The sequence below is a fragment of the Zingiber officinale genome, chromosome 8B (assembly GCF_018446385.1).
Source record: "Zingiber officinale cultivar Zhangliang chromosome 8B, Zo_v1.1, whole genome shotgun sequence".
Classification (NCBI taxonomy): domain Eukaryota; kingdom Viridiplantae; phylum Streptophyta; class Magnoliopsida; order Zingiberales; family Zingiberaceae; genus Zingiber; species Zingiber officinale.
Window position 1 is genome coordinate 40,927,681 of NC_056001.1, and position 24,563 is coordinate 40,952,243.

At 39.0% G+C, this 24,563-nt stretch overlaps 2 protein-coding genes across 4 annotated transcripts; one reads left to right on the forward strand and one right to left on the reverse strand.

Moving 5' to 3' along the window:
• Positions 1 to 2,142: 2,142 nt before the first annotated feature.
• On the forward strand, positions 2,143 to 6,369 carry LOC122016434 (plant UBX domain-containing protein 7-like). Of its 2 annotated transcripts, none has more exons than XM_042573733.1 (10): positions 2,143 to 2,376; positions 2,609 to 2,715; positions 2,807 to 2,923; positions 3,076 to 3,247; positions 4,120 to 4,197; positions 4,274 to 4,342; positions 4,480 to 4,623; positions 5,036 to 5,138; positions 5,638 to 5,897; positions 5,976 to 6,369. In XM_042573733.1, the coding sequence occupies exons 1-10, from the start codon at positions 2,275 to 2,277 to the stop codon at positions 6,138 to 6,140; spliced, it is 1,317 nt and encodes a 438-aa protein (XP_042429667.1). In that variant the 5' UTR covers positions 2,143 to 2,274; the 3' UTR covers positions 6,141 to 6,369. The 2 variants fall into 2 exon arrangements, with proteins under 2 accessions (XP_042429667.1, XP_042429668.1); XM_042573734.1 differs by having other exon boundaries at positions 5,638 to 5,777.
• Positions 6,370 to 8,057: 1,688 nt separating this feature from the next.
• LOC122015343 (uncharacterized protein At2g02148-like) lies at positions 8,058 to 18,087 on the reverse strand. Of its 2 annotated transcripts, none has more exons than XM_042572181.1 (9): positions 17,927 to 18,087; positions 17,547 to 17,796; positions 17,347 to 17,473; positions 16,917 to 17,255; positions 16,665 to 16,827; positions 15,127 to 15,250; positions 14,829 to 14,894; positions 13,495 to 13,752; positions 8,058 to 8,358 (listed from the first exon to the last, which is right to left on the reverse strand). In XM_042572181.1, exons 2-9 carry the CDS (start codon positions 17,709 to 17,711, stop codon positions 8,257 to 8,259), a joined length of 1,344 nt encoding a protein of 447 aa, XP_042428115.1. In that variant the 5' UTR covers positions 17,712 to 17,796; positions 17,927 to 18,087; the 3' UTR covers positions 8,058 to 8,256. The 2 variants fall into 2 exon arrangements, with proteins under 2 accessions (XP_042428115.1, XP_042428114.1); XM_042572180.1 differs by having other exon boundaries at positions 17,544 to 17,796.
• Positions 18,088 to 24,563: the final 6,476 nt, after the last annotated feature.

Here is a 24,563-nt window from a genome sequence, read left to right on the forward strand (position 1 = left end):
GTTGAGACAAAGAGCTGGAGGTCTTACGGGGTCAAAAGTAGCTGGATGAGCCCGAGAGCAAATCAAACACGTCAATGGGTGTCAGCTAAGTTGTTCCACCAACAATCAACTCTATGCCAGATCTACCGTATTCTGCAACTGCTTCCATAGCCTCCCGAGCCTTAGACGTTTAAAAAAGTAGGTGTTAGCCTTGACAGTGTGCAAAACATCTTAAATTGCTGAACTCAATTTTCCTACATTGGTGCTAAAATGATGTATTGAAAAGCGACTTAGAATAGGATAATGCATCCACCAACAATGCCCAAATCTGCCATGCTCAAAGACCATAGAATGGCCCTAAGTCCAAGACAAAACTAAATAACCAGGTAGCTAAATTGATGCCAAAGAAGAAACAAAAAGGAAGCGACCGTACCTCAGACTTTTCATGCCACCCGCGACAAAAACGAAAAGAACACTTTGAACTAAATAACGAGTGATCTTATTCGAAAGTGGGAATGTGGAATGCTGGGATAGTGGGAGTATGGAACGCTGGGATGTGGTGACTTCGTTGATCTGTTATAGATCTCGTTCTATTCTATAAAGTAAGTCATGTCAGTGTCGAGTCAAAAAAGGGATCCTCGGCATTGGTCCTCCGACACTCAAGTCACTCATCGGAAATGTAGAACGAAAACGAAGCAACGATAACGTAGGCGCAAACAATGAATAACGCGTACCTTCGTCAATGATGGACCCCCTTTATATAGAGCCCTGATGAACGACATGCACGCTTCTCGAGATGTGAGCACATCTTTCAATATGTCTTATGAAAGGCCCCCGTCGGGAAAGTGCTTCTAGCACCATACCTTAACAAGACATGCATATCCCTGGCAAGATAATAGAAGCTTCCACCGTATGATCTGCCTATCGACCATGCCTCATGTCAGCGACACTATCTCCCAAAAAGATGTTGAGAGATACTATGGTGGCCCCGGTGTTTGACCGAGCGAGGTAGCCTCTCGGCTGGGACTCCTCCGCTCCGTCCATGGTCAGGTCCCGCTACTTGGCAGAGCGGAGTAGTCGCTCGGTCGGGACTCCACTCTGTCGTCCTCAGTTGTTCTTCCCTGCGGTGACTGTGTAGCAACATGCCCTCCCTCGTTCAAACAAGCTATCTGATCTCCTTTAGCGTTTTGCTCCGTACTGAGCGCCGACTGTCTTATATATTTTCCCGAGCTGAATGGGTGATCCGCTTGGGCATGTCTCTCGCCGGTCAGACCCTGACTGACCCGACCGATCGTTGCAATTATCTTCTGGTTGACCTTTTGACATCCTAACGTTGACCACCTTGACTTTGACATCCACCTTGACAGTTGACTTCGTAACAAGTGGACCTCCCTCTATCGTCACATCAACCAAGGGCAGATCCGGGGGGGGGGGGGCATGTGGTGGAACCCCTAGTATTATAGGCAGTTGCGAATCTAAGGGGGAGCGGGGGTGCGCTTCAGCACCCCCTTGCTTCCCAAAAATTTCACCAGTATGTTGCAGTCCGAGGGGCAGCGAGAAGAAAGACAAGCTCCAACTCTCTTCTTTGAGCACCCTCTTCTTTTTTTATCTGGATCCGCCACTGATTATAGGGTTCCACCGATAGAGATGAAAGATATCGCTCCTTGTTAATCATGATTATCCCTTCATACTTGAATTTTTTGATCAACCATTGACATCAACAAGCAAAAATTAAACAGAACCTAACTAAATGAAACTAAAGAAAACTACATGATCACCCAATCAAGGAAATTACATAAAATACATTCATTGTCTTAATCAATAGCTTTGGTGTAAGTACAAAAGGAAAAACGGGTAACAAGACAATGCTAAAATAAATAAGTTTAGACAGAAATTCATCAGATCCTCATTATCTAGGGAGTTCGTCCCATCATTTTAAAAAAAAAAAATTGAACGTTAACTAATCAAATGAATATAAATGAATTTTTATCAAACCTAACATCAAAGTTGTTCAAGAATAATATACTTTTTGGAGAAAAAAAAAAGTTTAGTGTTCAAGCCCATTTATCGCTCCTGTAACTCTCCGTCAATTAGGCCTATCGGGCTTTACGTTAATGGGCCCATCCATATCTGTATATCATGTACGAACGCTGGCCTGTAAACGCAAGGGTGGCGCACTCGCTCCTTGGCTGCATCAGATCACAGCAAGGGTTTCGTCTCCGGTCTCCACTTCCAATTACGCTCTCGACTTCGCCGATCGCATACCACATCGAGGCTTCTTGATCGGGCCGGCCAATGGAGACCCTCCCGTCGGCGGCGGAGCGACAGCAGCTCGTCTCCTCCTTCCTCGAGATCGCCGTCGGCCAGACCGCCGATACCGCTACGCAATTTCTTGAGGTTTTCTCTTGTGTTCGCTCGCTCTTGATCCATCCATGTATGCCAGGTGTTTTAGGGCGATGATTCCTCAAAATTGAGTTTTTAAAATCCTTTTCCTCTTGTTTTGATTGCATTCAACTCTAATTCGCCGACGATTGCTGCTGGATCTGGGCTAAGCCGAGATTCAAGTGTGGTTTGGGTTTTTGGGTGGTACTGTAAATAGTATGTTCTTAGTCGCGGATGTGTTCCTCAGGCTACAGGTTGGAAGCTTGACGACGCTGTACAACTCTTCTATGTCGGCAATGAAGGTGGTGGGGTGGAGTCAACTTTCCCACCTCGACAGAATAATGGAACTACGAGGTGGTCATGGGCCTAACCTGTCAAACTTTGAGCGCGTTTTTTGTTGGGTCTAGCTTGTGATGAGTTATTTTGAATTTTTTTGTGTTTTCAGTGAGCAGCAAAACGTTCTTGCTAGTGGTAGTTCAGTGAAAGGTGCCCTTGAAGATGAAGTGCGGGCACCATTACCTGTCAAAAGAGATACCCTTTATGGAGATCCTGCTTTTTTCAGGTTTCATTCTTTTTATGTCACTACACTTTGCAACAATTCTATTAGCTTAATTTGCAATATTCTATATAATGTTGTGTGCTAATGCATTTTCAAAGTTCAATTTTTGATGGTTCTTTTAGTGGATAACTTTTTTTTATTGTCCAACACCACAGGTTGCAACCAAGTTCAGTTGTTGCCTTCCGCAATTTTGATGAGGAATCAAAACGTTCTGCTGTTTGGGAATCAAGCGAAAGCAGTGCATCAACAGAAACTGGCACCCGTGACAATCTTGCTTCATTATATAGTCCACCTTTTGCCTTGATGTTCCAGGGCCCCTTTGACCAGGTGCTAAGATTATACAGATATCTCTTGTTGAAGTTACACAGTTATTCTTTGCTGATGTGTTATAGAACAAATTTGTAAACATGGGATTGATACCTCCTTTTTTATATTCATCTATCCTTACCTAGAGTTCAATGGCCTCAGGAGATCCACACTGTCCCCAAACAGTTAGGACTCATATCCTTTTTTACATTTTCCATTTGCTCATGGGCCACTTCATGACATTTCCCACTTGGAATTTCCTGTTGTAGAGCAAACTGTGCTAACTTATAAATAGAGCAATAGCTAATTCTACAATGCAACCTATAAGCTGGACCTTGTTTGGATATTGTCATTGTTCCATATGAATCTGAAGACTTGTTTTTCCTACTATGGTTGTAGTTTTTAATCCTATTATCTATTAATACTCAATCAGATTAGCATTTTATAGCCTATCAATTAGTTTCAATTATGATCAGATTACATTTGTGACCACAATTTCAATTTTGTAGAACCTTTCCGAGTAATATAATAGCACAAATGCTCAGAGGATTTTGTGGCAGCTGTCAAAATAATGAAGAAATCGTGCAGACAGTAATTCACTTAGCAAACATATGGAAGTGGAAAATATTGGAAGTATTGTTGCAAAACTGAATTTATAGTAACTAAAATTTCATTAACAAATGAGCTGAAATTTGTGCTCTGTGACATGAGTGGTTTAACTGTTTCCAAATTCATATGAGCAGTTTATTAAGTCATCTGAAGTTATATTAATGCCATGTCAGTTATAGCAAGCATTGAGATTATTCCACTATCTTATATTGAAAATATTAATTTTGGAAATTTGGGGAGTTTGCTTGTGCATTATCACTAACTCTGCTCAATTACTTGTGTAGGCAAAGGTTGAGGCATCCCTTCATCGCAAGTGGCTGCTAGTCAATTTGCAGTCTAATGAAGAATTTAGCTCACACATGGTAGTTGGGCATGAAATAGTTTTCTTTTATTCCACTTGTTCAAAATGGTAACTTTGGAAAGCTCTTGTTGTTAAAGCTCAATCGTGATACATGGGCAAATGAAGCCGTTGCAGAAACTATTCGTTCTAATTTCATTTTCTGGCAGGTTAGTCTACTATATCTTTGTTAGTTTATGTGCATTAATTGTTCTCACATTTCTTTAAGATTTTGAACACTTTTTATGTTTATTTTCTCATGGCAGTTTATTTTTTTTTATATGTCACACTGCTATGGCAATTTTAGGTATACCATGATACTAGTGAGGGGAAGAAGGTTTGCACTTACTACAGTTTGTTCACTCTTCCTGCTGTACTAATCATTGATCCCATCACTGGACAAAAGATGCGTGCATGGACTGGTATGGTTCATCCAGAGAGGTTGCTGGAGGTAATAGCAATATCAACCTTGACTAACATGGCTATGTTCTCTTTCGGTTTGATGGTACATGCATCCCATTCTTGAAAGAATTATTTGCTCGCAGTTACCTCCTTTGAGCATAGCATTGCCCTTCTATCCTTTTCCTAGTTTGCTGTGTAGAGTCAGCAGACCCATCACAGATAACAGTTCTTCAGTTTTAACCTTGTCAGTGTGGAGAATCTGGGGGAAACAATCTGTTTAGCTTGATTAGGATAAATCAATATTCCTTTACGGTAGACACTGATTAATGATGATGTTCGTGTTAGTGGATGTTGAATTTATTTCTAGTCGGAAACCTAGCCTATTTAGAAAGTACCCTCTGTTCAATGAATCTTTCTAAAATAAGTGATGGTGCGATTAGTTTGCCTTTTTCTCAATACAGGATTTACTTCCGTTCCTTGACAAAGGTCCAAATGAACAACATGCTTTTCTTCCTCAAAAACGGCCAAGAGTCGCACATGATTCTGCTATTGCTGATATAGCCGGTGAGTCAGAAGATGGTTAGTGAGGGATGCAACTAAAACTCTCATTTATGTTATGCATCTAAATCATTACATGTTCTGTGAAGGGATACAAATTTAAGTTATTGCAAGTTGTTGACATGGGAACTAATTAGTGATGCATACTAAACCAATGTCACAAGAACCTTGTCATCACGGGTTCGAGTTGCGGAAATAGCCTCTTGCAATGCAAGATAAGGCTGCGTACAATAAATCCAATGTTGTCCGACCCTTTCTAAGACTGTGTTCGTGCACTGGGCTATCCTTTTGATGCATACTGAACCAATTGTTTTACTTGCATCAAGAGCAAAGGAAGACAAAAACTTGTGCTAAAATACTGAGCTCCAATGCCAGCAGAACTTAGTAAAACATTGTAACGAACTGTATAAACTCAATGAACATTGTAGAAGATATGTACAAGTCAAATATGAAAATTGTAATGGAGGTCTATTATAATTTGTCTAATGGTATGGTTCTATTTTAGACAAAGAGTCTGTGGAGGATGATGTCGAGGTGATGCAAGCCATAGCAGCCTCCTTGGAGGACACTAAAGGTCCTACGCATCTTGCGACATGTGAGGGATCTGGATCCGAGATACCTCTTGAAACCAGTTCAAATGAAAAGGTAACTTATCTTCCTCTTCCTGAAGAACCACAAGGCAGCAAAGGACTATGTAGGGTTGGGATTCGCCTCCCTGATGGGCGCCGAATCCAGAGAAAGTTTCTCCTTGCTGATTCAATAAAGGTTTACCTTATGCAGTGCAATTTAATATTCTCAGCTAATTTTAGCTGGCACAAGCTCATGTCTGTGATTTCAATGCAGTTGTTATGGTCTTTCTGCTCTTTAAAATTGGAGGATGAACAACAACGGCCCTTCCATTTCACTCAAGCCATCCCCGGTGCATCAAAAAGTCTTGAATATGAGAGCGACTTGACTTTTGAAGCCGCCAGTTTGTCAAACTCAATGATCAGCTTGGTTTGGGACTGAAATTTCAGTAAGACCCCAAGTCCAGTTGTTTGGTTGGCTGGGGCACCGTATTTGGGCAGCTATTTTGTAGCCTAAGGTGATGTCTGCACAGGCAAAGTTATGCATTACTAATTTATCAGTTAGTATGACAATTCTATATTGGCGTCGAGTTCATATGGATGCTGTACAGTCGTGTAACCTTAAAACCACTGATATCTCCTAGTAACGACATTGTTATTGATTCTGGTAACATTTTCCTATTGCCCCTTCTAGATTTCCAGTGCGAGATTTGTTGGGTTGGAAAGAGATTCAGATCTTTCATTTATGGATGTGAGGTCTATACATTTGAGATTTTCTACTGACGGCTCTATTTAGCCGTCTGAAGTATTCAGGATTCAGATTGCTCGATGATAAAAAAATATCACCATGTTAGGCCAATCATCTGTGGGGGTTGCCCTCCCAGCGGCTCCTGCTGCTCTATAATGTGTGCTGCGGCTTGTTCGTCCGTCAGATTGGTCGATGATAAAAAATATCCGGTTTGACCAATCATCTGTCGGGCACTGGAGGGCTGCCCCCTGCTGCTCTATAATTGTGTGCTGTTAGCTTGTTCCTCCACCAAGTTGGTCGATACAAAAAAGTGTTATCATCCTATTTGGTCCCTTCGAACGCTCCACCTGGTATTGGAGGGTTGTCCGGTAGTTCGGTGTCATCAGAGGGCTGCCCCCTGCTGCTCTATAATTTGTCAATATGGATGCTGTACAGTCGTGTAACCTTAAAACCACTGATATCTCCTAGTAACGACATTGTTATTGATTCTGGTAACATTTCCTATTGCCCCTTCTAGATTTCCAGTGCGAGATTTGTTGGGTTGGAAAGAGATTCAGATCTTTCATTCATGGATGTGAGGTCTATACATTTGAGATTTTCTACTGACGGCTCTATTTAGCCGTCTGAAGTATTCAGGATTCAGATTGCTCGATGATAAAAAAATATCACCATGTTAGGCCAATCATCTGTGGGGGTTGCCCTCCCGGCGGCTCCTGCTGCTCTATAATTTGTGTGCTGCGGCTTGTTCGTCCGTCAGATTGGTCGATGATAAAAAATATCCGGTTTGACCAATCATCTGTCGGGCACTGGAGGGCTGCCCCCTGCTGCTCTATAATTGTGTGCTGTTAGCTTGTTCCTCCACCAAGTTGGTCGATACAAAAAAATGTTATCATCCTATTTGGTCCCTTCGAACGCTCCACCTGGTATTGGAGGGTTGTCCGGTAGTTCGGTGTCATCAGAGGGCTGCCCCCTGCTGCTCTATAATTTGTGTGCTGGTAGTTTGTTCCACCAAGCTGGTCGATACAAAAAATTGTTATCCTACTTGATCCCTTCGAACCATCCGCCTAGCTATCCTACTTGATCCCTTCGAACCATCCGCCTAGCAACCCCTGCTGCTCTATAATTTGTGGGCTGTTAGCTTGTTCCGCCAAGCTGGTCGATACAAAAAATTGTTATCCTATTTGATTCCTTCAAACCATCTGCCTAGCATCGGAGGATTGTCCGGCAGTTTGGCGTACGAAATTTCTATCAATGTAGGATTCTGATCAGTCTACCAATCATAGTCATTTATAATCACTTTGGTTGTGATTCGAAACTCCTATTAAATTCTGTTATACAGATTGGAGTAATTCGATAAATGTGTTAAACGGTTGCAGTATTAATCAAACTAGGCCCAACTCAGATTGATAAGAATAATAAAATCAATATTTTCATTAAATATTATTAAAAATGATAACAAAGAACATTGGTGTTGTGTGTATTTATATCCTGATATGAAAGCTAAATGACAGTGGAAAAACAGATTCAAAATTCTTGCAATTTTCTTTCTATCAATAATATCATCGTGATAATATTATGCACTAGAACATATTGACAAATTACGCGATAACATTAACTACAACCATATAGAAATATAAGCACTTCTTAATATGTCACTGCCCAAGCATAACTCCATTTAATATAGCATGTCAATTGCATAGCTTTCTCATAGGCTCGTATAACCATACCTGAGAAAAGCGTCTCATAGGCTATTTGTGCATTAAAATGCCATTAAAAACGACACAGGAGAAGAAACTATGGTGTTGATACATTACACCCCTAATCTCTTCGTGCCACATTCTGAGCAGAATTTTGATGTCTCTCTAAAGTAGGGGGTGCCACATTCATCGCAGAACTTTGCCGGGCTTGTCGGCTGCAACACGAAAAGAAATTAAATTCAAAGGCCAGAATAAACTAAAAAAAAACTACAGGCTAAAGGTCGAGCACAATTTTTTTGATTAGAAAGAATTAGGAAGAGAGAGAGAGGGTTTCCATTAGTGTAGGGAGAAGCACTCTAAACTCATTCATTAAGAAGCAAGTACTCTCATCAGAAAAAAAACAAAAAAAAAATGTGGAACCGCCACATCAGCGGCCCCCCTAGAGTCGGTCCCACGGATATGGAGGGAGGTAAATGCAGGTAGACAGGTGGAAAGTGCATGGCGGAGACGTTAACCCCAGACAGTGACACCCCGGGGATCGACCCCTGGACCTTTCAGCCACAGAACCATGCACTCCCCATCTGTGCTACGCCCTGGGGACGCAAGTACTCTCATCCGAGAGAGAGAGAGAGGGGGAGAGAGAGACAACTCGGCTGAGAATCACCAATTCAAGGCAACACCTTGAGCAAAAGTTTGAAATATGAAATAACAATAATGAAATGGAGTATGTTTGTTGGTTTAGAGCATGAGAAGATACCAGCACTCTGTGAACAAAGGGGCATGTTGTTGGTTAATTACGCAAAATAGTACAAAATGATATAATTAATTTCACAAAGATATGAAGCTATGTGATACCATGTCATAGTCTGCTTCAAGTTTTTTTTTTTACACACGTTTCCTTCATTTTGTTTCCTTTTCGCCCTGTCATTTCAGTGAGTTGCCAAAACTAGCACCACCTTATGACAGTCACCCTGTAACATGGTTCAGAGTTTGTTCCACCATGTGACATCTCTCTTCCTAAACTTATTCATCCAACAGAGCAGATGAGGTAAACACCTGGTGCAAGGTGCATGACTTGGTCATTAAGGTATTCGAATGAGTAAAACATTTGTGAACCAAGTGGTGTTCTCTCTTTACAATCATGAAAGAATTGATGATTCTCACAACCATCTTGTACATCTTTACACATCCCCTGTCTCTCATACAACACAACTAAGCTCAGCACATCAACCCGGCTGGGTTCATAAGCATTCTTGATTTTTAACGCCTAAAGCAAAACTATGCCCATAGATGATCTCCCCATTGCATTGGTTGTTGCCTATATTTTGTTTGTTGTGACCCTATAGAAATAGGATACATAAACAGATTTTCAGTTAGCCTGATGTCATTAAGGAGAGACCAACTGTTGCTGACATCTTTAAATTGCATTCAACCCACCAAAGTCATTGTTGCCCATGCAAACCTAGCACACAACTCCTTGACCAGGCCTACCTCCATGTGGTAATCTTCCATGGCACTACCTTCTCCACTAGATCACACATTCAGTTTGTCACCAATGAAATCACTCGTACATACTGCATTGTGTTGCATTTACCAAGCTTCATTCATCCAACTCCAAGGGCAAAATAACAACCTATTGAACCACTTCGAAAGATGTGGATATGACTCAAGATGAAAGGGGTATTGCATGCTCTCCATAGGGCATGTCAAGATAGTAGTTCGTCCAAGCATTATTGCCCATACAAAAGTAGCATGAAATGCTTTGACAAGGCCTCCCTCCATGTAAAAGTGGCTACCTTCTCCACTAGATCACACGAGCAATTTGGTCATGGCTGACTGCAGTTTATTTCAATCACCAAGCTTCCTTCATCCAACTCTTTAAACATATCAACCTACTAAACCTCTTTGAAAGATGTTGATACGACTCAAGATGGAGACATTGCATGCTCCAAACCTAGAAAAATAGGCATTGTAGGGAGACGTTGAAGTAGTAGCCCATCAAAGGGCAGAAAAGAGAAATAGAGACATTGAGGGAGTAGCCCATCAAACGAGGGGAAGAAGAAATAGAGACATTGAGGTAGTAGCCCATCAAAGGAGGGAGAGAGGTTAAATTTTGCAAAGTAGAAGAAAAAAATGACCAAAAAGAGTTAACTGGGTCACAATTAGCTTTTCATCTGTCCAAATACATTCAACAAGAACAAAAAACTTGATACATTTTTAGGAGCTTGAATACTATATTTGAAAGTTTTGTACCATAAATGCGGGGTGGTTTATGTATAAGTTTTGGTAATCAACCTTTCTCTGTTTGGGAGAAGGGAGCACATTTAATGGAGTAACTGATTTAATACAAAAATGTGAGCATGATTACGATATTTGAAAGGTTCTTGTGCAATATATGCGGGTGTGATTAGAGAATGATTTTGCTAAGTAACCTTTTCCCCTATGGGAGCATTTTAGCAAACTTTTTTTCCTTTCCGGGAGACGAGAGCATTTTGAAAATAATGAAACTTCCGAGGATATGTAGAAAATGGTCGACTCTGGGATGCAAGATGAAATTCTCTCATTTGATCAAGTCTCAGTAATGAACTTGAATCTGCACATGCATATGCATCTTATTGTAGTTTAGAGTTTGCATTAGTCATAAAAAAAACGTAGTGCATGCCCAAAATTTCTGGAAACGTCAACTTTCCTAATTGAAATAATTCAACACATCAACGGTGAAGCATAGAAGAAAACATAACAGTTGGGAAAGTGAAATAACCTTTGCATTTTAGCATGCTGTGTCAGAATTGGCTCTACAAGACTGATATATTTTAATTTCTAAATGTTACTGCAGATTTCATGTTAGTCAAGAACTTGAACTAACGCCTACCCCACAAGGTAACAAAACAATAGCACATAGTGCATCAAGGCATTCGTTCGCCTCAAATATTTTGGATTATGACAAATATACAATAACAACAAGCCCAACTTTATCCCACTAGATGGGTTTGGGTCTATATCCCCTACTATATTATCATTTATATTTAAATAAATTTTATCTTATTTTATTATTGCTAATAAGTCTCTTTCGATCTTCCTTGTTTGATATGGACATTTGTCATAGTTTCACCTCGCATAACTAGAGTTGTCTAAGTATATGCCCGTACCATCTTAAACGTATCTTCTGGAATTTGCCATCCATAAGTGCATTCCGACTTTCTCTCTAATATTTTCATTTCTTATCCTGTTTATTCTTGTATGTCCGCATGTCTACTTTAATAAGTCTTAGAGGTACTTTACGATTACAAAGAACACCTAATATTCTCCTCTATTTCAACCATCCCGCTGGTATTCTATGTAAGACATCTCTCAGCCCCTCCATCCTTTTGCAAAAAAAGGTGATAAATACTTAAAACTCTTAGTTACAAACAACTTGTTATATCTTATCTTAACAATTATCTGATTATATCTAATATTGCTAAAGTTGAATTCTATATATTCTGTCTTTACTTTACAAAGCCTAAAGCCGATCTCAACTAGTGGGATAAGGCTTGGTTGTTGCTGTAGTACTCTACTAAGTCTAAAATCTTTCACTTCTAGTGTTTCCCACTCAGATTCGAGTTTAGCGTTTATTCCTTCAGGTGTCTCATCTATCAAAATGATCTTATCTGCAAACAACATGCATCTATCTTTATAGGAAACACTTTGATTAATCCATCTGAAGTTTTCACTCTTATCATTACATCCTGGTATATATTCTTATTAGTTCAGTATACAACTAACACCTCTCTTTTCTAGCGTTCTCCATATAACTTTCCTTAGGACTCTATTATAAACTTTTTCTAGGCCGACGAATACCATATACAATCTTGCTTTTATCCTAGATACTTTTCAATTAGTTGTCCGAGAAGATATATGGCTTCTATTGTCGTCCTTCTAAGTATAAATCCAAATTGATTTTCAATCATTGTGATTTCCTTCCTTAGTCTTTTTTCTATTACTCTTTCCCGAAGTTTCATGGTATGACTTATGAATTTAATACCCCTATTGTTTGCACAATTTTGTACGTCTCGTTGATATAAGGGAATTAAAGTGTTTATCTTCTATTGATTGGACTTTTTTTTTAGTTTTTAAATATCAGGTTAAATAACTTTGTGAGTTATTCAAAACCTTATTACCTCTATCGGAATATCAATCAAACTATTTTCCATTTTGCATCCCATTTAAAACTTGCTATACTTCTGAATTTTGAATTCTAAAATAAAGGGCAGCCCGGTGCACGAAGCTCCCGCCATGCGGGATCCCGGGGAAGGATTCATTGTACTCAGCCTTACCCTGCTTTTTGCAAGAGGTTGTTTCCAGGATTTGAACCCGTGACCTTTTGGTCCCATGGCAACAACTTTACCATTGCGCCAAGGCTCCCCTTCTAAACCTATTTAAATTACCTAAATTAAGTTAGTCATCTAAACCTTCATTAAAAAATTAATGAAAATATCGCTTAATCGCTCTTTTATTTCATCATCATTTACTAGTACCTTATTGCATTTATCTTTAATACATCTTATTTGAATAAGATCTCTTGTCTTTCTCTCTCGTTTTAACTATTATGTAAATGTCTCTTTCCTCTTATTTTATATCCAATTTTTGATATTAGCATTCAAAAGCTTCATTCTTAGCTTCATTCACTACTTTCGTGGCTATATATTTTTTTTAAGTTTTTCCTGTTCTTAAAAGTATATAATTCCTTATATGTTATTCATTTTTTCTTTCACTTTCTCTTTTACCTTCTCATTCCACCACCAAGATTCTTTACTTGGCGGTGCGCGTCCCTTTAACTCACCGAGTCACTTTTGGTTACTATTTTCAACTTTGATAACATCTTATCCCATGTTATATTCAAGTCGTCGTATATTTCTCCTAATACTTATAATCATACCACATCCTTAAATATGTTTTGTTTTCCATCCTTTAACTTCCACTATTTAATTTTAGGAGTCATGCATATTTTCCTTCTATTGATATTATGCTTGAGGCGTATATCCAACACTACTAGCCTATGTTGGGTAGTTAAATTTTCTCTGGGAATAACTTTACAATTTTTACAAATTTTTTTATCATTTTTCTTAACCATACAAAAGTTAAATTATTTATTATTCTCACTTTTGGATGGGACCAACTATTTTCTCTTTTTTTAAAAAAAAAACATATTAGCTTAGTATAAGGTGATATGCTGTCACAAAATCCAATATAATTTTTCCGTCTTCATTTCTTGTTCAAAACTCATAACCCCAATGTACCCTGTCAGGATTATGACAAACATAATGAATAAAAAAGTAACACCAACATAGCAAATAATTGAAGTGACATACCAGCACATGCAAGCGTTCTCCAAGATTACCACCGGATAGTGACTGCATGCAAGCTAGCTGAGGAGTCATTGTCTGTGGCTGATGCTGGAGAGTTAGATCATGTACATGCGACGGGTGAGTGCACATATGGGAAAAGTGGGTAGAATGTTGATTTTGTTGAATGCTCTGATGATGAGCCTGGTGTAGAGGGAGAAATGGAGATGATTGTTGTGATTGTTGTAAGTGATGTTTTGATGACGGCTCATGATGATTCTGAGACTACAGTTACAAAATTCATGACGTCATTGCAAGCCATACTAAAAAGTACTAGAAAATAAATCTGACAACATGGATATATAGAACTAATCAATAAAAGTCGAATAAAACAGTAGAAAGAGTAATATAAATAAGTGATGCCAAGGCTTATCTATCATACGATAGGTATAAATGATTTTTCTCATGAAGTTTAGTGATATTAATTCCTTTTACAACTATAAAAAGGGCAGGTATCTACAATAAGTGTACTCTATCTTACCTTTCAAACCTGATACATAATTAATAAAAATAACTATCATCTTCTCCTGCAAGTCGACTTTAAAAAAAATATATACCAAAACCAACAAGATATAGTGATCAAATGTCAAATCAGGTAGTGTGTTGACAGCTGTAAGACTTTTGGTAACTTTATAACAATGAAAAAAATTTAAGTTATGCATATCAAGAAAGGGGAAACATCGCAAAGCTAAGGGTGCGTTTGGTTTGCCCCATTTTCATTTTCTGAAAAACGCGTATTTTTCGTTTTTTAGAAAATGACTTTTCCGCATTTTTCATTTTCTTAGAAAACGCTTTCTCATTTTCTTAAAAATGAACATGGAAAACGCAAACCAAACGCATTTTCCATTTTCTCAGAAAATGAAAACAGAAAATAGCGTGGAAAACGCAAACCAAACGCCCCCTAAGTTTTATGATTCCTTACCTAGAATGAATTTGTACACAAGACAATTGTAATTTCTCTGAGAGAAAATAACATTATACTGAAGTTAGTGAATGTGACATTAAAACTGAATAGGACCTATAAGCATTTACCATCTGTTATTACTTGCTAAAAGAAGAGTTCAGAAGTGCAGTGCATTAATTAAAACTTAAAAATAAAATTAAATCCTTCCCAGAAAGGACAGAATAAATGGTTCTTATTTAAGCTATTCCTACAAATCAGTTCAAAAGGCAAGGTAGAGTATCGGCAAAATAAAAAGCATATCTTGTTATCTTAACATGTAAAAACAAACTTCAAAAGTTGTGTGCAGTATAAATGTGAGGATAGAAATACTTCTCAAACATAAGTTTTCAAATCTTACCCCGGTCACTGGACGGAATCCAATAGCATTAGGCACCGGAGAAGAGCTCTCTGTGACTGACATCACCTAATCAAGTATGATTAAAATCATCACCAACATCAAAACGTGTTTCTCCCAACTATTTCGGTTTAGCACTATTTCAGTTTAGCTAAATTTACCCTCCATTGATTTCTATGCAAGGTTATACCATTAGAGTTATAAATATAGAGAAACAATAGTGGAAATAGAATGCACACTTATTTAAGCATGTTTACAAAGTTACAATGAGATTATATTATTACATTTGATACGGACTTACACTTAGCCCAGGAATATTGGACATAGGATGAGGAGCACCTCTCTTGTACTTATGGCGAGGGGAGTAAAATTTATAATCTCTTGCCGAAATAGCCACCTCATGCCGTCCAGTCAAACGCTTAAACCTAGTTCAATTTTGTCATCAAAGAACAAGATAAAATGATATAAACATTAGTTCTATATTCAAAATGGAATCTATCAAGTTAAATACACAAAACTGAAAATCATCTCTTGTCATGAGATTTTGCATTGATGGAAATTGAACCTTCGTAGTTGTCCTTTAGAATAGTAGGTTGTAAAATATTGGATGACTCAAACATGACATGAGGCAAATTAGAAACCATAATACAAAAGTGGCAATGCATGATAATCCAAAATCCACAAAAACTACAAAGATGGAAATTTTAAGTTGGTTAATCTTTATCATACAGATTAATTTTTAAGGAAACATAATTACTTTATGAGTTGCACACAATTTCTTTAAAACATATTAATTTGAAATTATTTACACCATCTCATATTGACAGAAAATGACATGAGACAATAATTACATTAATTTACAACTTAATAACATGAATTGGAAGCCATACAAAAGTCCAGACACACCAGTCTGGTAGCCATTTGCTATGCCTTGAAACAGAAGTTATCAACAAAATTATTACTCCAAGGCAAAAGCTACATATGATTGTGTGAATCGAACAAAGTTAACTTAATTTTCAAAGTGGACAACTATTCTCTTATGCAAAGCTACATACGAATGTCTAACAGGTTGTACTTTAAACCCCCCATAGATTTACCATGTGAGTGTGGTAATGTGCTCCTTCGAAGCCCTAGTGACCTTTATAAGAATCATAAGATAGCATACATTAAACTGTAGGCCTTGAAATTTCTATTAATCACGTGCAATTTAACAAACAATAGTAGTGTCAGACACTCGTATCCACACCCATATCAGACGTATATTTGAGACTAAGTAACATACTCCATTTCTGTCTTAGATATGAAAAACTCTGGCCATATTGATTTTATTAGCATGTGGTATGTATGCAAAGTACAACTAGTTTCTCAATTTAAACTTCAATTACCCCCAAATAAAATCCTCTTATTGACCTGTCCTTACCATATTTTAATGATCCTTAACATTTGTTTCCCATATACAATTTTATTCATTAATTTTAAGTAATTCATTGTGCTTCTAGCATTAATTATCATGTGTAGTTTTCTATTGTTGTTTAAAGTAGTTTTATTGTGATTCTTAGCATTTATTTATATTAGCAGTTTTGACTTGTCATTTTCAGCAATTTAATTGATTCTGAACCATCCATTATGAACTAACTTTCTCATTGTTCCATTTTGGCTACTAATTTACTAACAAAAAAACTCAACCTGCTGAACGAGTATGATATTGGATTTGATTTATGCTTGCTAACCAGAGATAGCATAGACATTTCTAAATAAGTAAACCATATACATGTGGTAAAAAAATTCACCAAGTGTAACAAAATCTTCTCGGTTAAACAAAAAAAAGTGCCATCATACCATTCAACATCATCTATGTTTATGCGGCTTGGTTTTTCAATGATTGATAAACCATTTACAACTACAAAGCGGACACGCTTTTCTTCTTGTACCACAAGCTCAGGAAACCGATTTCTTGTTGCAAGTGATGTAGCTAGTTCTCTTCTCCTAAAACTACAAGGACCTAAGAATTGCAAAAATTCCAAGTTAGACAACAGTATTTATGCATACACACACATATCAAAGCTTTTACCAAAAGCAAATGAAGACAACCTTTTGGAGGAAACTTTTTAGCCAATCTTCTATACAATCCACCAGCTGTTTCTAAAGCAATCCCAATATTCTTCTCACGGATACCATCCAAAGAAGCAAGACGTACATTGACATCATTAACTAAGGTCTCATACAAGTTGGCAACATACATCAACGGCAGGTCAAACCTTGGATCACCCTCATACTGAACTTCCCGTTCCTTCCTTTTACCAAGCTTCTCATTCCCCTGATAGCATGAAACATCTGAACTTTCTCCAGATTCAATCACATGCTCATCAATAAAATGATCAACTACAAACTGCAAAAACCTGGATCTTGCAGTTGCAATTGGTGAAATATCTTCACCAAATGCAGAAAATGAACAGTTAACGATCAATAAATTGAGAACCAACCATCAAAATCAGAAACTTCCATCTCAAAAAGCTAATACCTTCTTGGGTAAGTAAGTTATACGACGGACTTGGTGATCTTCCACTGTTCTCAAGTGCAGACCGATCGTCATCCACTCCAACACCGTGAAGTGGAATCGAACTTCTATAAGAGTCATGCACGCAAACCTAGACCAAGTAGTCAAAAGCATTAGGCGGCGAGAATCTTAAGTAACGCTCAATCTCCAGAAGCTTTTACCACGGAATTAGACTCGTCGTCGTTGTCGAGGCTATCCTCATCCACGGGGTCGCGATCCACATCTCTGATGCCATCTATCTCCCCGGGGTTCGAGTCGGCAGTGTTGAGGTCGTGGAGGGAGCCTCCAATAAAAGAATTGGTTGCCTGCCTCAAATTATAGTGCTGCATCCGGAACCCTAGCGCCCACCACTACTCCGTGAACCCAGAGAGGACGTATCGCGACTTCCTCCACCACCGACTTCTCCTCGATCTCCTGCGGGCAAACATTGAGAGAGGTCACGGAGCAAGAACCGTAGCGCCATTTCTTGAAGGTTCTCTGTGCCGAGAGAGAGAGAGAGAGAGAGAGAGGAGGAGGAGGAGGAGGAGGCGAGAGGAATAAATACGGGGGACTTGTGCCAAAAGTGTCCAGTCGGAGGCAGGTGGCGTGTTTCCGAGCCGCTCCCCTTCACCGGTGTGCCTCCGCACGGACCGCACCAGCCCAAGTTGCTTCGGAGCCGATAGACCGCTGCCTGCCACTGCCACCAGCGCCACCGCTTCGTTGCTGATAAACGGGGTTAATTTCACTTTACCGATAAAAAAAAAACTTGTTTGCGTTTACACCCTCAGAGTTTAAAAAACTATGGATCTCAATTTTTTTTTATTTTAATTTTTTTTTCCGAAAATACTTTCGCCAGTGCTTCGAGGTTTAAGGAGTTTAGCCTTAAAATATAGAATCTTCCATTGCCTCATTTAAAAGAGCTATTTATTAATAGGTTTGTAAAGGAATCCATGTTCGTGAGAACTTGATATTGGATTTGAAATCCAAAATATATAACTTGATATTGGATTTGAAATCCAATATATATATATATAAAGCTAGAATAATTTAATAAATTAAATGAATAAATTTGAACTCAATTCTCAAAATAAACAAACAAGTTCACTAATCAATTAAACAAGTTTAAGATATAAAATTTTTAAACAATCAAGTAAACTTAAATTGAAAGTTTGATAGCATCTAAATAAATTAAATTTAAGTTCATAAAAAAAGAAATCAAGTCAAACTTGAACAACTATTTCAACAACTTAATTCATTTTTATTAGGACCAATTGAGCTAGAGGGGGGATGAATTACTCATTTCAATTTCTTGGTTGCTTGACTTTGCGCAGCGAAAACTTGAAGCCAATGCTAACTCTTTGTATTTACTTAGCATCCACCTTCTTGAAGTGACTAATCCAAATATTCGCATCACAATCACACTTTTTACTATAAAATTTCTCTTTCTCGGATCAACCCTAAAGGTGGAGAAATCTTACAAAATTTACCGCTCTTTCTCTCAAAAGAAATAGTTCACAATAAGGAGGAAGAAGAAGAAGAAGAAGAAGAGAAGATTACAAACTTTTAAATAGCTTCTTCTTTTTTGAGTAGCTCGAAAATCTAGCAAGGAGGAGAGCTTGAGTTGATCTTGAGTAGTTGAGAGCAATAGAATAGTAGTTGTTCTCAGTGTCTGAATCACCCTTATTGAATGTACTTCGAAATCTAACCGGTTCTCAGCTTTTTTTGTCGCCTCTAATCAATTAGAAGGAAATCTTAATCGATTACAGATTTTCTGACTTTTCAGTTGAATGGTCACTGACTTCAAATCAATGGCTGAGATTACTGCATTTTGAATCTTAATCAATTGGTGGGAGTCTTCAGTCGATTGGTATCCTTAATCGATTGAGCAATCAATTTGGCACAGTTCTTTTCTTGTAAAGAAAGTCCTCTAATCGACTAAACTAATTGATTGGTCATGCCTAATTGATTAGCCAATCGATTTGGCAGCTTTCTGTGAGTTCGCAGATAGCTTCTAATTGATTGCGCAAGTGCCTAATTGATTGTTTAATCGATTAGACAAGCCTTCTGTGCGTGTAGAAAACCTCTAATCACCAATCGATTAGGATAGCCCTAATCGATTGGGCAATCGATTCGGCCCCTATTCTGTGTCACAGAAAATCCCTAATCGATTACACCAATCAATCAGAAACTCTTTGTGCATCACATCGTTCTAATCGACTGGTTATTCGATTTGGGACCATTGAGTGCATGCGATGATTAGTTACCAATCGATTGATCCCTGGACTTTGTGCCTGAAGTTTCCTCACCTCTGAGTCATCATCTACCCTAGCATTAAATCTGCTCAAGTTCCTACCGTTTGCCAAGAATCCAGTTCTCAATTTTCTTGGACTTCTCTTGCCTTACATCCAGTCTTCCAACCTGCAAAGACTTCATCTTACCAAGAATCCCGTCCTTGACTTTCTTGAACTTCTCTTACCTTGCATCCGATTTTCCAACCTGCAAGGACTTCATCTTGCCAAGAATCTGACCTTGACCTTCTTAAACTTCTCTTATCCCGCAAACTTGTAACTCAAGTTAGATCCAACATATTAACCTAAACTTAAATAATTGTCAATCATTGAAACTTTTCATTTAGGACATGATTGTACCAATAATCTTTTTCTTTTTGATGTTTGATAATCTATTTAAGTTTAGGCTAATTTCTAATATATAATATTACCAAGATGTATGATTAGGCATAAGAATTGTAATCAACATGAATTAATCAACAATCATCATGTCATAAGAACTAAGAATCGCGAACTTAAAAACATTAAGTCTTCCCCATTATCAAATATCAAAATGAAGTTAATACAAAGAAAGACAAAAATGATAAGGAACTCCCCCTCAATACATGTATCCAAAGAAAATTGCACACCCTAAAACAAATAGAAGCGCAAACATAATTAAAACAATGACACTACCCCAAACTAACGAACAATAGGATATACCTTACGTATCATGTAATTAAAATACTCAGTAATGGAATAACAAAATGAAGTACACCTTCATCACAACATAAATCCATAAACAGAATATATATCACATATAAATGTTGGTGCAACCTTAGGTCAAGGTTGACCTGGGTGACCCGACTCAAGTTGATCTGACTCGAGGTATATTTTGATGTTTGACAAGAATAGAGAAGTTGTATTTTGATGTTTGACAAGAATAGAGAAGTTGTATTTTGATGTTTGACAAGAATAGGAACTTGGGGGATTGTGGGTGCAACCTTTGGTCAAGGTTGATCTGGTTGACCCGACTTGAGTTGACCTGATTCGGGAAAAGTCCAAGTATGGAGACTTGGCATGGAAAAGTCCAAGCAGGGAGCTTGACACGGGAAAAATCCAAGTATGGAGACTTGGCACGGAAAAGTCCAAGCAGGGAGCTTGGCACGGGAAAAGTCCAAGTATGGAGACTTGGCACGGAAAAGTCCAAGCAGGGAGCTTGGCACGGGAAAAGTCCAAGCAGGGAGCTTGGCATGGGGAAAAGTCCAAGTATGGAAGCTTGGCATGGGAGGTCGGAGAGGGCTCGGTAGCTCGTTCTCTGGACTGGATGGAGTCGGAGAGGGCTCGGTAGCTCGTTCTCTGGACCGGATGAAGTCGGAGAGGGCTCGACAGCTCGTTCTCCGGACTAGGTCAGAGAGGGCTCGGTAGCTCGTTCTCTGGACCGGACGAAGTTGGAGAAGGCTCAGCAGCTCGTTCTCCAGACTAAGTCAGAGAGGGCTCGGTAGCTCGTTCTCTGACCCGGACGTGGAAGTCGGAGAGGGCCCGGTAGCTTGTTCTCCAGACTAGGTCAGAGAGGGCTCGGTAGCTCGTTCTCTGGACCAGGAAGGCATTAGGGTTTAGGGCTGGGAAGCTCTAAAATCAACAGAGGCATTGGATCGGTCTGTTGACCGATCCAGTGATACTTTGGTTTTCTGGATCGGTCTGTCGACCGATCCAGTGATACCTTAGTTATTTGATCGGTCTCGTGACCGATCAGTAACCACACAGTAACTCTCTATGGGTTATCTGATCGGTCTGGTGACCGATCGGTAACAACTATATGATGAGAGTTGGGATCGGTCTGTGGACCGATCCACCTATAGGCTGATTGGTCCACAGACCGATCAGGGATCGCAACCAACTCTCTGTGAGAGTTGGGATCGGTCTGGGGACCGATCAGCGTAGGGCCTGATTGGTCCCCTGACCGATCAGATCCGCCCTGGACCGATCAGGGTGGAGTCTGATCTGTCCAGGTCTAGCCGTTGAGTCACAACGGCTAGATTTCTGCTTCTTCTTTGTCTTCTTCGCAGGTTCATATAAGAAGGCCACTACAGGGAAGCTGACTACTGTTCTTGCTCCTGCCATCTGAGCTTTGTTGAGCTCTCCACTGCTGAAGCTTCGTGTGAGCTTCACTCGGCTGGACTCCAACTGATCAGTTGCTGCTGTGGTTAGCATCCGTGAAGTTGCTGCTTCATCACCAGTCGACAAGAAGGCAAGCAAACTAGTGTTTTTATATTCATATTGTTCTTGGCTTCTTGCTGCATTTCTTGTACGCTGATCTTGCTGTTGCAAGAGAGATTGTGGCGAGGTTTCTCCACCCAGAAGGAGTTTTTATTAGCCGATTTTCCGGGGTCTCATCCACCGACGGATTGATAGGATTTGTCCACCTTACGGACACGCCGAGGAGTAGGAGTATCATCTCCGAACCTCGTTATATCGTCGCATTTGAGGTTTGATATTCTCCTGTTTCGTTTCTATCTTTTATTTCCGCTGCGCTAACTCAAATTGTAGGAAGAAACGTGCATTTGGGGTCGGCTATTCACACCCCCCCTCTCTAGCCGCTATCCGAAGGTCCTAACAAGTGGTATCAGAGCGAGGTCGCTTTTCGTCGGATTAACACCCGAGGGAGCACGAGTTAGAGAATGGATCAACTTGGAGAAGACGTCACGATTCCACCCTTCTACGATCGCGACGACTTCGCGTTTTGGAAGGTAAGAATGAAGTATTTTCTTATGACTAACCTAGTAAATTGGAATTGTGTACAAGTAGGTTTTATTCCTCCGGTGGATAAAGAAGGAGAACCTCTCGAAAAGAAGAAGTGGACGAAGGAACAAATCCACCAATCCATAATCAACGACGAGGTAACGAAAATCTTTGAATTTTCATTACCTAATGATATCTTGTGTAAGATAGGTAGATACAACAATGCCAAGGAGTTGTGGAACAACTTGGCTAAGTTCCATGAGGAGAGCTCCAATTCAAGTCATGAAGAGGAGTCAAGTGAGCCAAGTAGCTCACATCATGGAGGTATGGAATTAGAAGTTGAGGGCTACTCAACATCTAAGGAAGAAGAGGAGGAGAGTTCTTCTTCAAGACTGGAGCAAGAAGAAGAAGTCTCTACCTCATGAAGGGATGAAGGAGAGAGCTTATATCCATCCTCAACCCTAGGTAACTCAAGCAACTTAATTTCAAGTAAATTACATATAATGTGCTTTGAGTGTAGGGAATATGGGTATTACAAAAGTAAATGTCCAGAGAGGATTAGGAAGACTCCACCGGCACCAAAAGTCAAGGAAGCCGGAGTTCCGATACGCAAGGGCAATGAGCACGTGGTGTGCTTCCAATGCAAGCAAAGGGGACATTATAGGAGTCAATGTCTAAGGGGGAGGCAACCTCACAAGGAAAAGAGACCAAGCACATCTATGGGGGGAGCTAAAGCAAACCCTAAGGTATCCTTTAAGGCACATTCTTGCAATTCTAATAAGACACATGCTAGTAGTTTTATTGTAATTGTCAATAATGATAAGCATGAGAACCATAGAAACCGATACATGTGCTTAGGTGCCAAACATGTTAGCATAGATAAGGACAATGCTAGAAATGCCAACCCTAGAGTTAACTCATCTAAGGTTAAGGAAAACCTAGATAGGAATCCCAAAACAACTAGACATATGCCTAGGAATACCTCAAAGAAAAATGGAAAATTAAAGCTTGAGGTATTAAAGAAGGAAAATCAAGTCTTGAGGTCAAGACTTGACACTTTAGAAAATACTCTTAAGAATTTGGAGAAGTCAACTCTAGGGTCTAAGGGTCAAAAATCAAAGCCCAAGGACATGAGAGGTTTGGGTCACAAACCTAAGTCTCAAGTGGTCAAGCCCGCTTATCATAATATTCCATTCGATTATGGAACAAGACCTAGGGCTAGGAAGACTATCACCAAGGTCACAAGGGGAGTCACCCCTAGAGTTGATCTTGATGAGTCCCAAATGACCAAGGCTTTAAAGCCTAGGAGGGTCATTAGGAGGGTTGCTAGGGAAGTCATCCCTAGTGAATATTTAGTGAACCCAATGAGCTCAAATAGGTATTGAGTTCCTAGGAGCGTGATTCCTTCACGCTAGATGGTTTAGGGTGTGCCAACCTTAATTGGATAGGTAGTTAACCTACTCATGGCAAAAGGTGACATTTTAGGAATTTTCAAGGTGTAATCAAGCCTTGAAAATGAAATTAAAAATTATTCCTAAGGTGATTAGGATGTGCCAACCACATTTGAGGAGTTTTCTAGGGTCAATCTAATTGGCACATAGTGATCTAAAAATCTTTAGTATATGATTTTAGGTCTATTACATTTAGGAATATAGAATTTATGGTAAAATGATCAAAATTATCAAAAATGGCAACTAAGGCTAGAATTAGGTATTTTCTATACCTTTATATGTTATTTGTCATACATTGTTTGTCATATGTCATGTCATGACATCATATTTAACTTATTATCATTTAAAATGTCATGATAATACTTAGGTTAGTTATATGTCATGTCTTATTTAAGTTTCATACTTTATGCCATGACATCATGACATTGGCACTTATTTCCACTTATGATATTATTTTATGTCATGTCATCATCTCTTACATTTATGATCAATTAAATTGATTTAAGGATAAAAACACAATTTGATATGAAGATCTAATTGTTGTTTAGAAAATGCATGAGAACTTAGCTTAAGATGACCTAAACTCATATCTCACATCAAAATTGACTTGGATGTGTTTGATACACCTTAGATGTGTATGAGATATTAGGATGATGAGTTAGGATCAAGGTGCATAGTTCTTGTACCTAGATGAGCCTAATTCGAAATTGAGGATCATAGGGAAAACTTGCGTACAAGTCAT

Excerpts from the sequence above, each read along its gene's own strand:
- LOC122016434 (XM_042573733.1), top strand. The coding sequence starts at position 2,275 with ATGGAGACCCTCCCGTCGGCGGCGGAGCGACAGCAGCTCGTCTCCTCC. Across the intron at positions 2,377-2,608 it reads CCGCTACGCAATTTCTTGAG|GCTACAGGTTGGAAGCTTGA; the intron begins GTTTTCTCTTGT and ends TGTGTTCCTCAG. Across the intron at positions 5,898-5,975 it reads TCCTTGCTGATTCAATAAAG|TTGTTATGGTCTTTCTGCTC; the intron begins GTTTACCTTATG and ends ATTTCAATGCAG.
- LOC122015343 (XM_042572180.1), bottom strand. The coding sequence starts at position 17,711 with ATGCAGCACTATAATTTGAGGCAGGCAACCAATTCTTTTATTGGAGGC. Across the intron at positions 17,474-17,543 it reads ACGACGAGTCTAATTCCGTG|GTTTGCGTGCATGACTCTTA; the intron begins GTAAAAGCTTCT and ends TACTTGGTCTAG. Across the intron at positions 13,753-14,828 it reads GATTCCGTCCAGTGACCGGG|TCTCAGAATCATCATGAGCC; the intron begins GTAAGATTTGAA and ends TTGTAACTGTAG.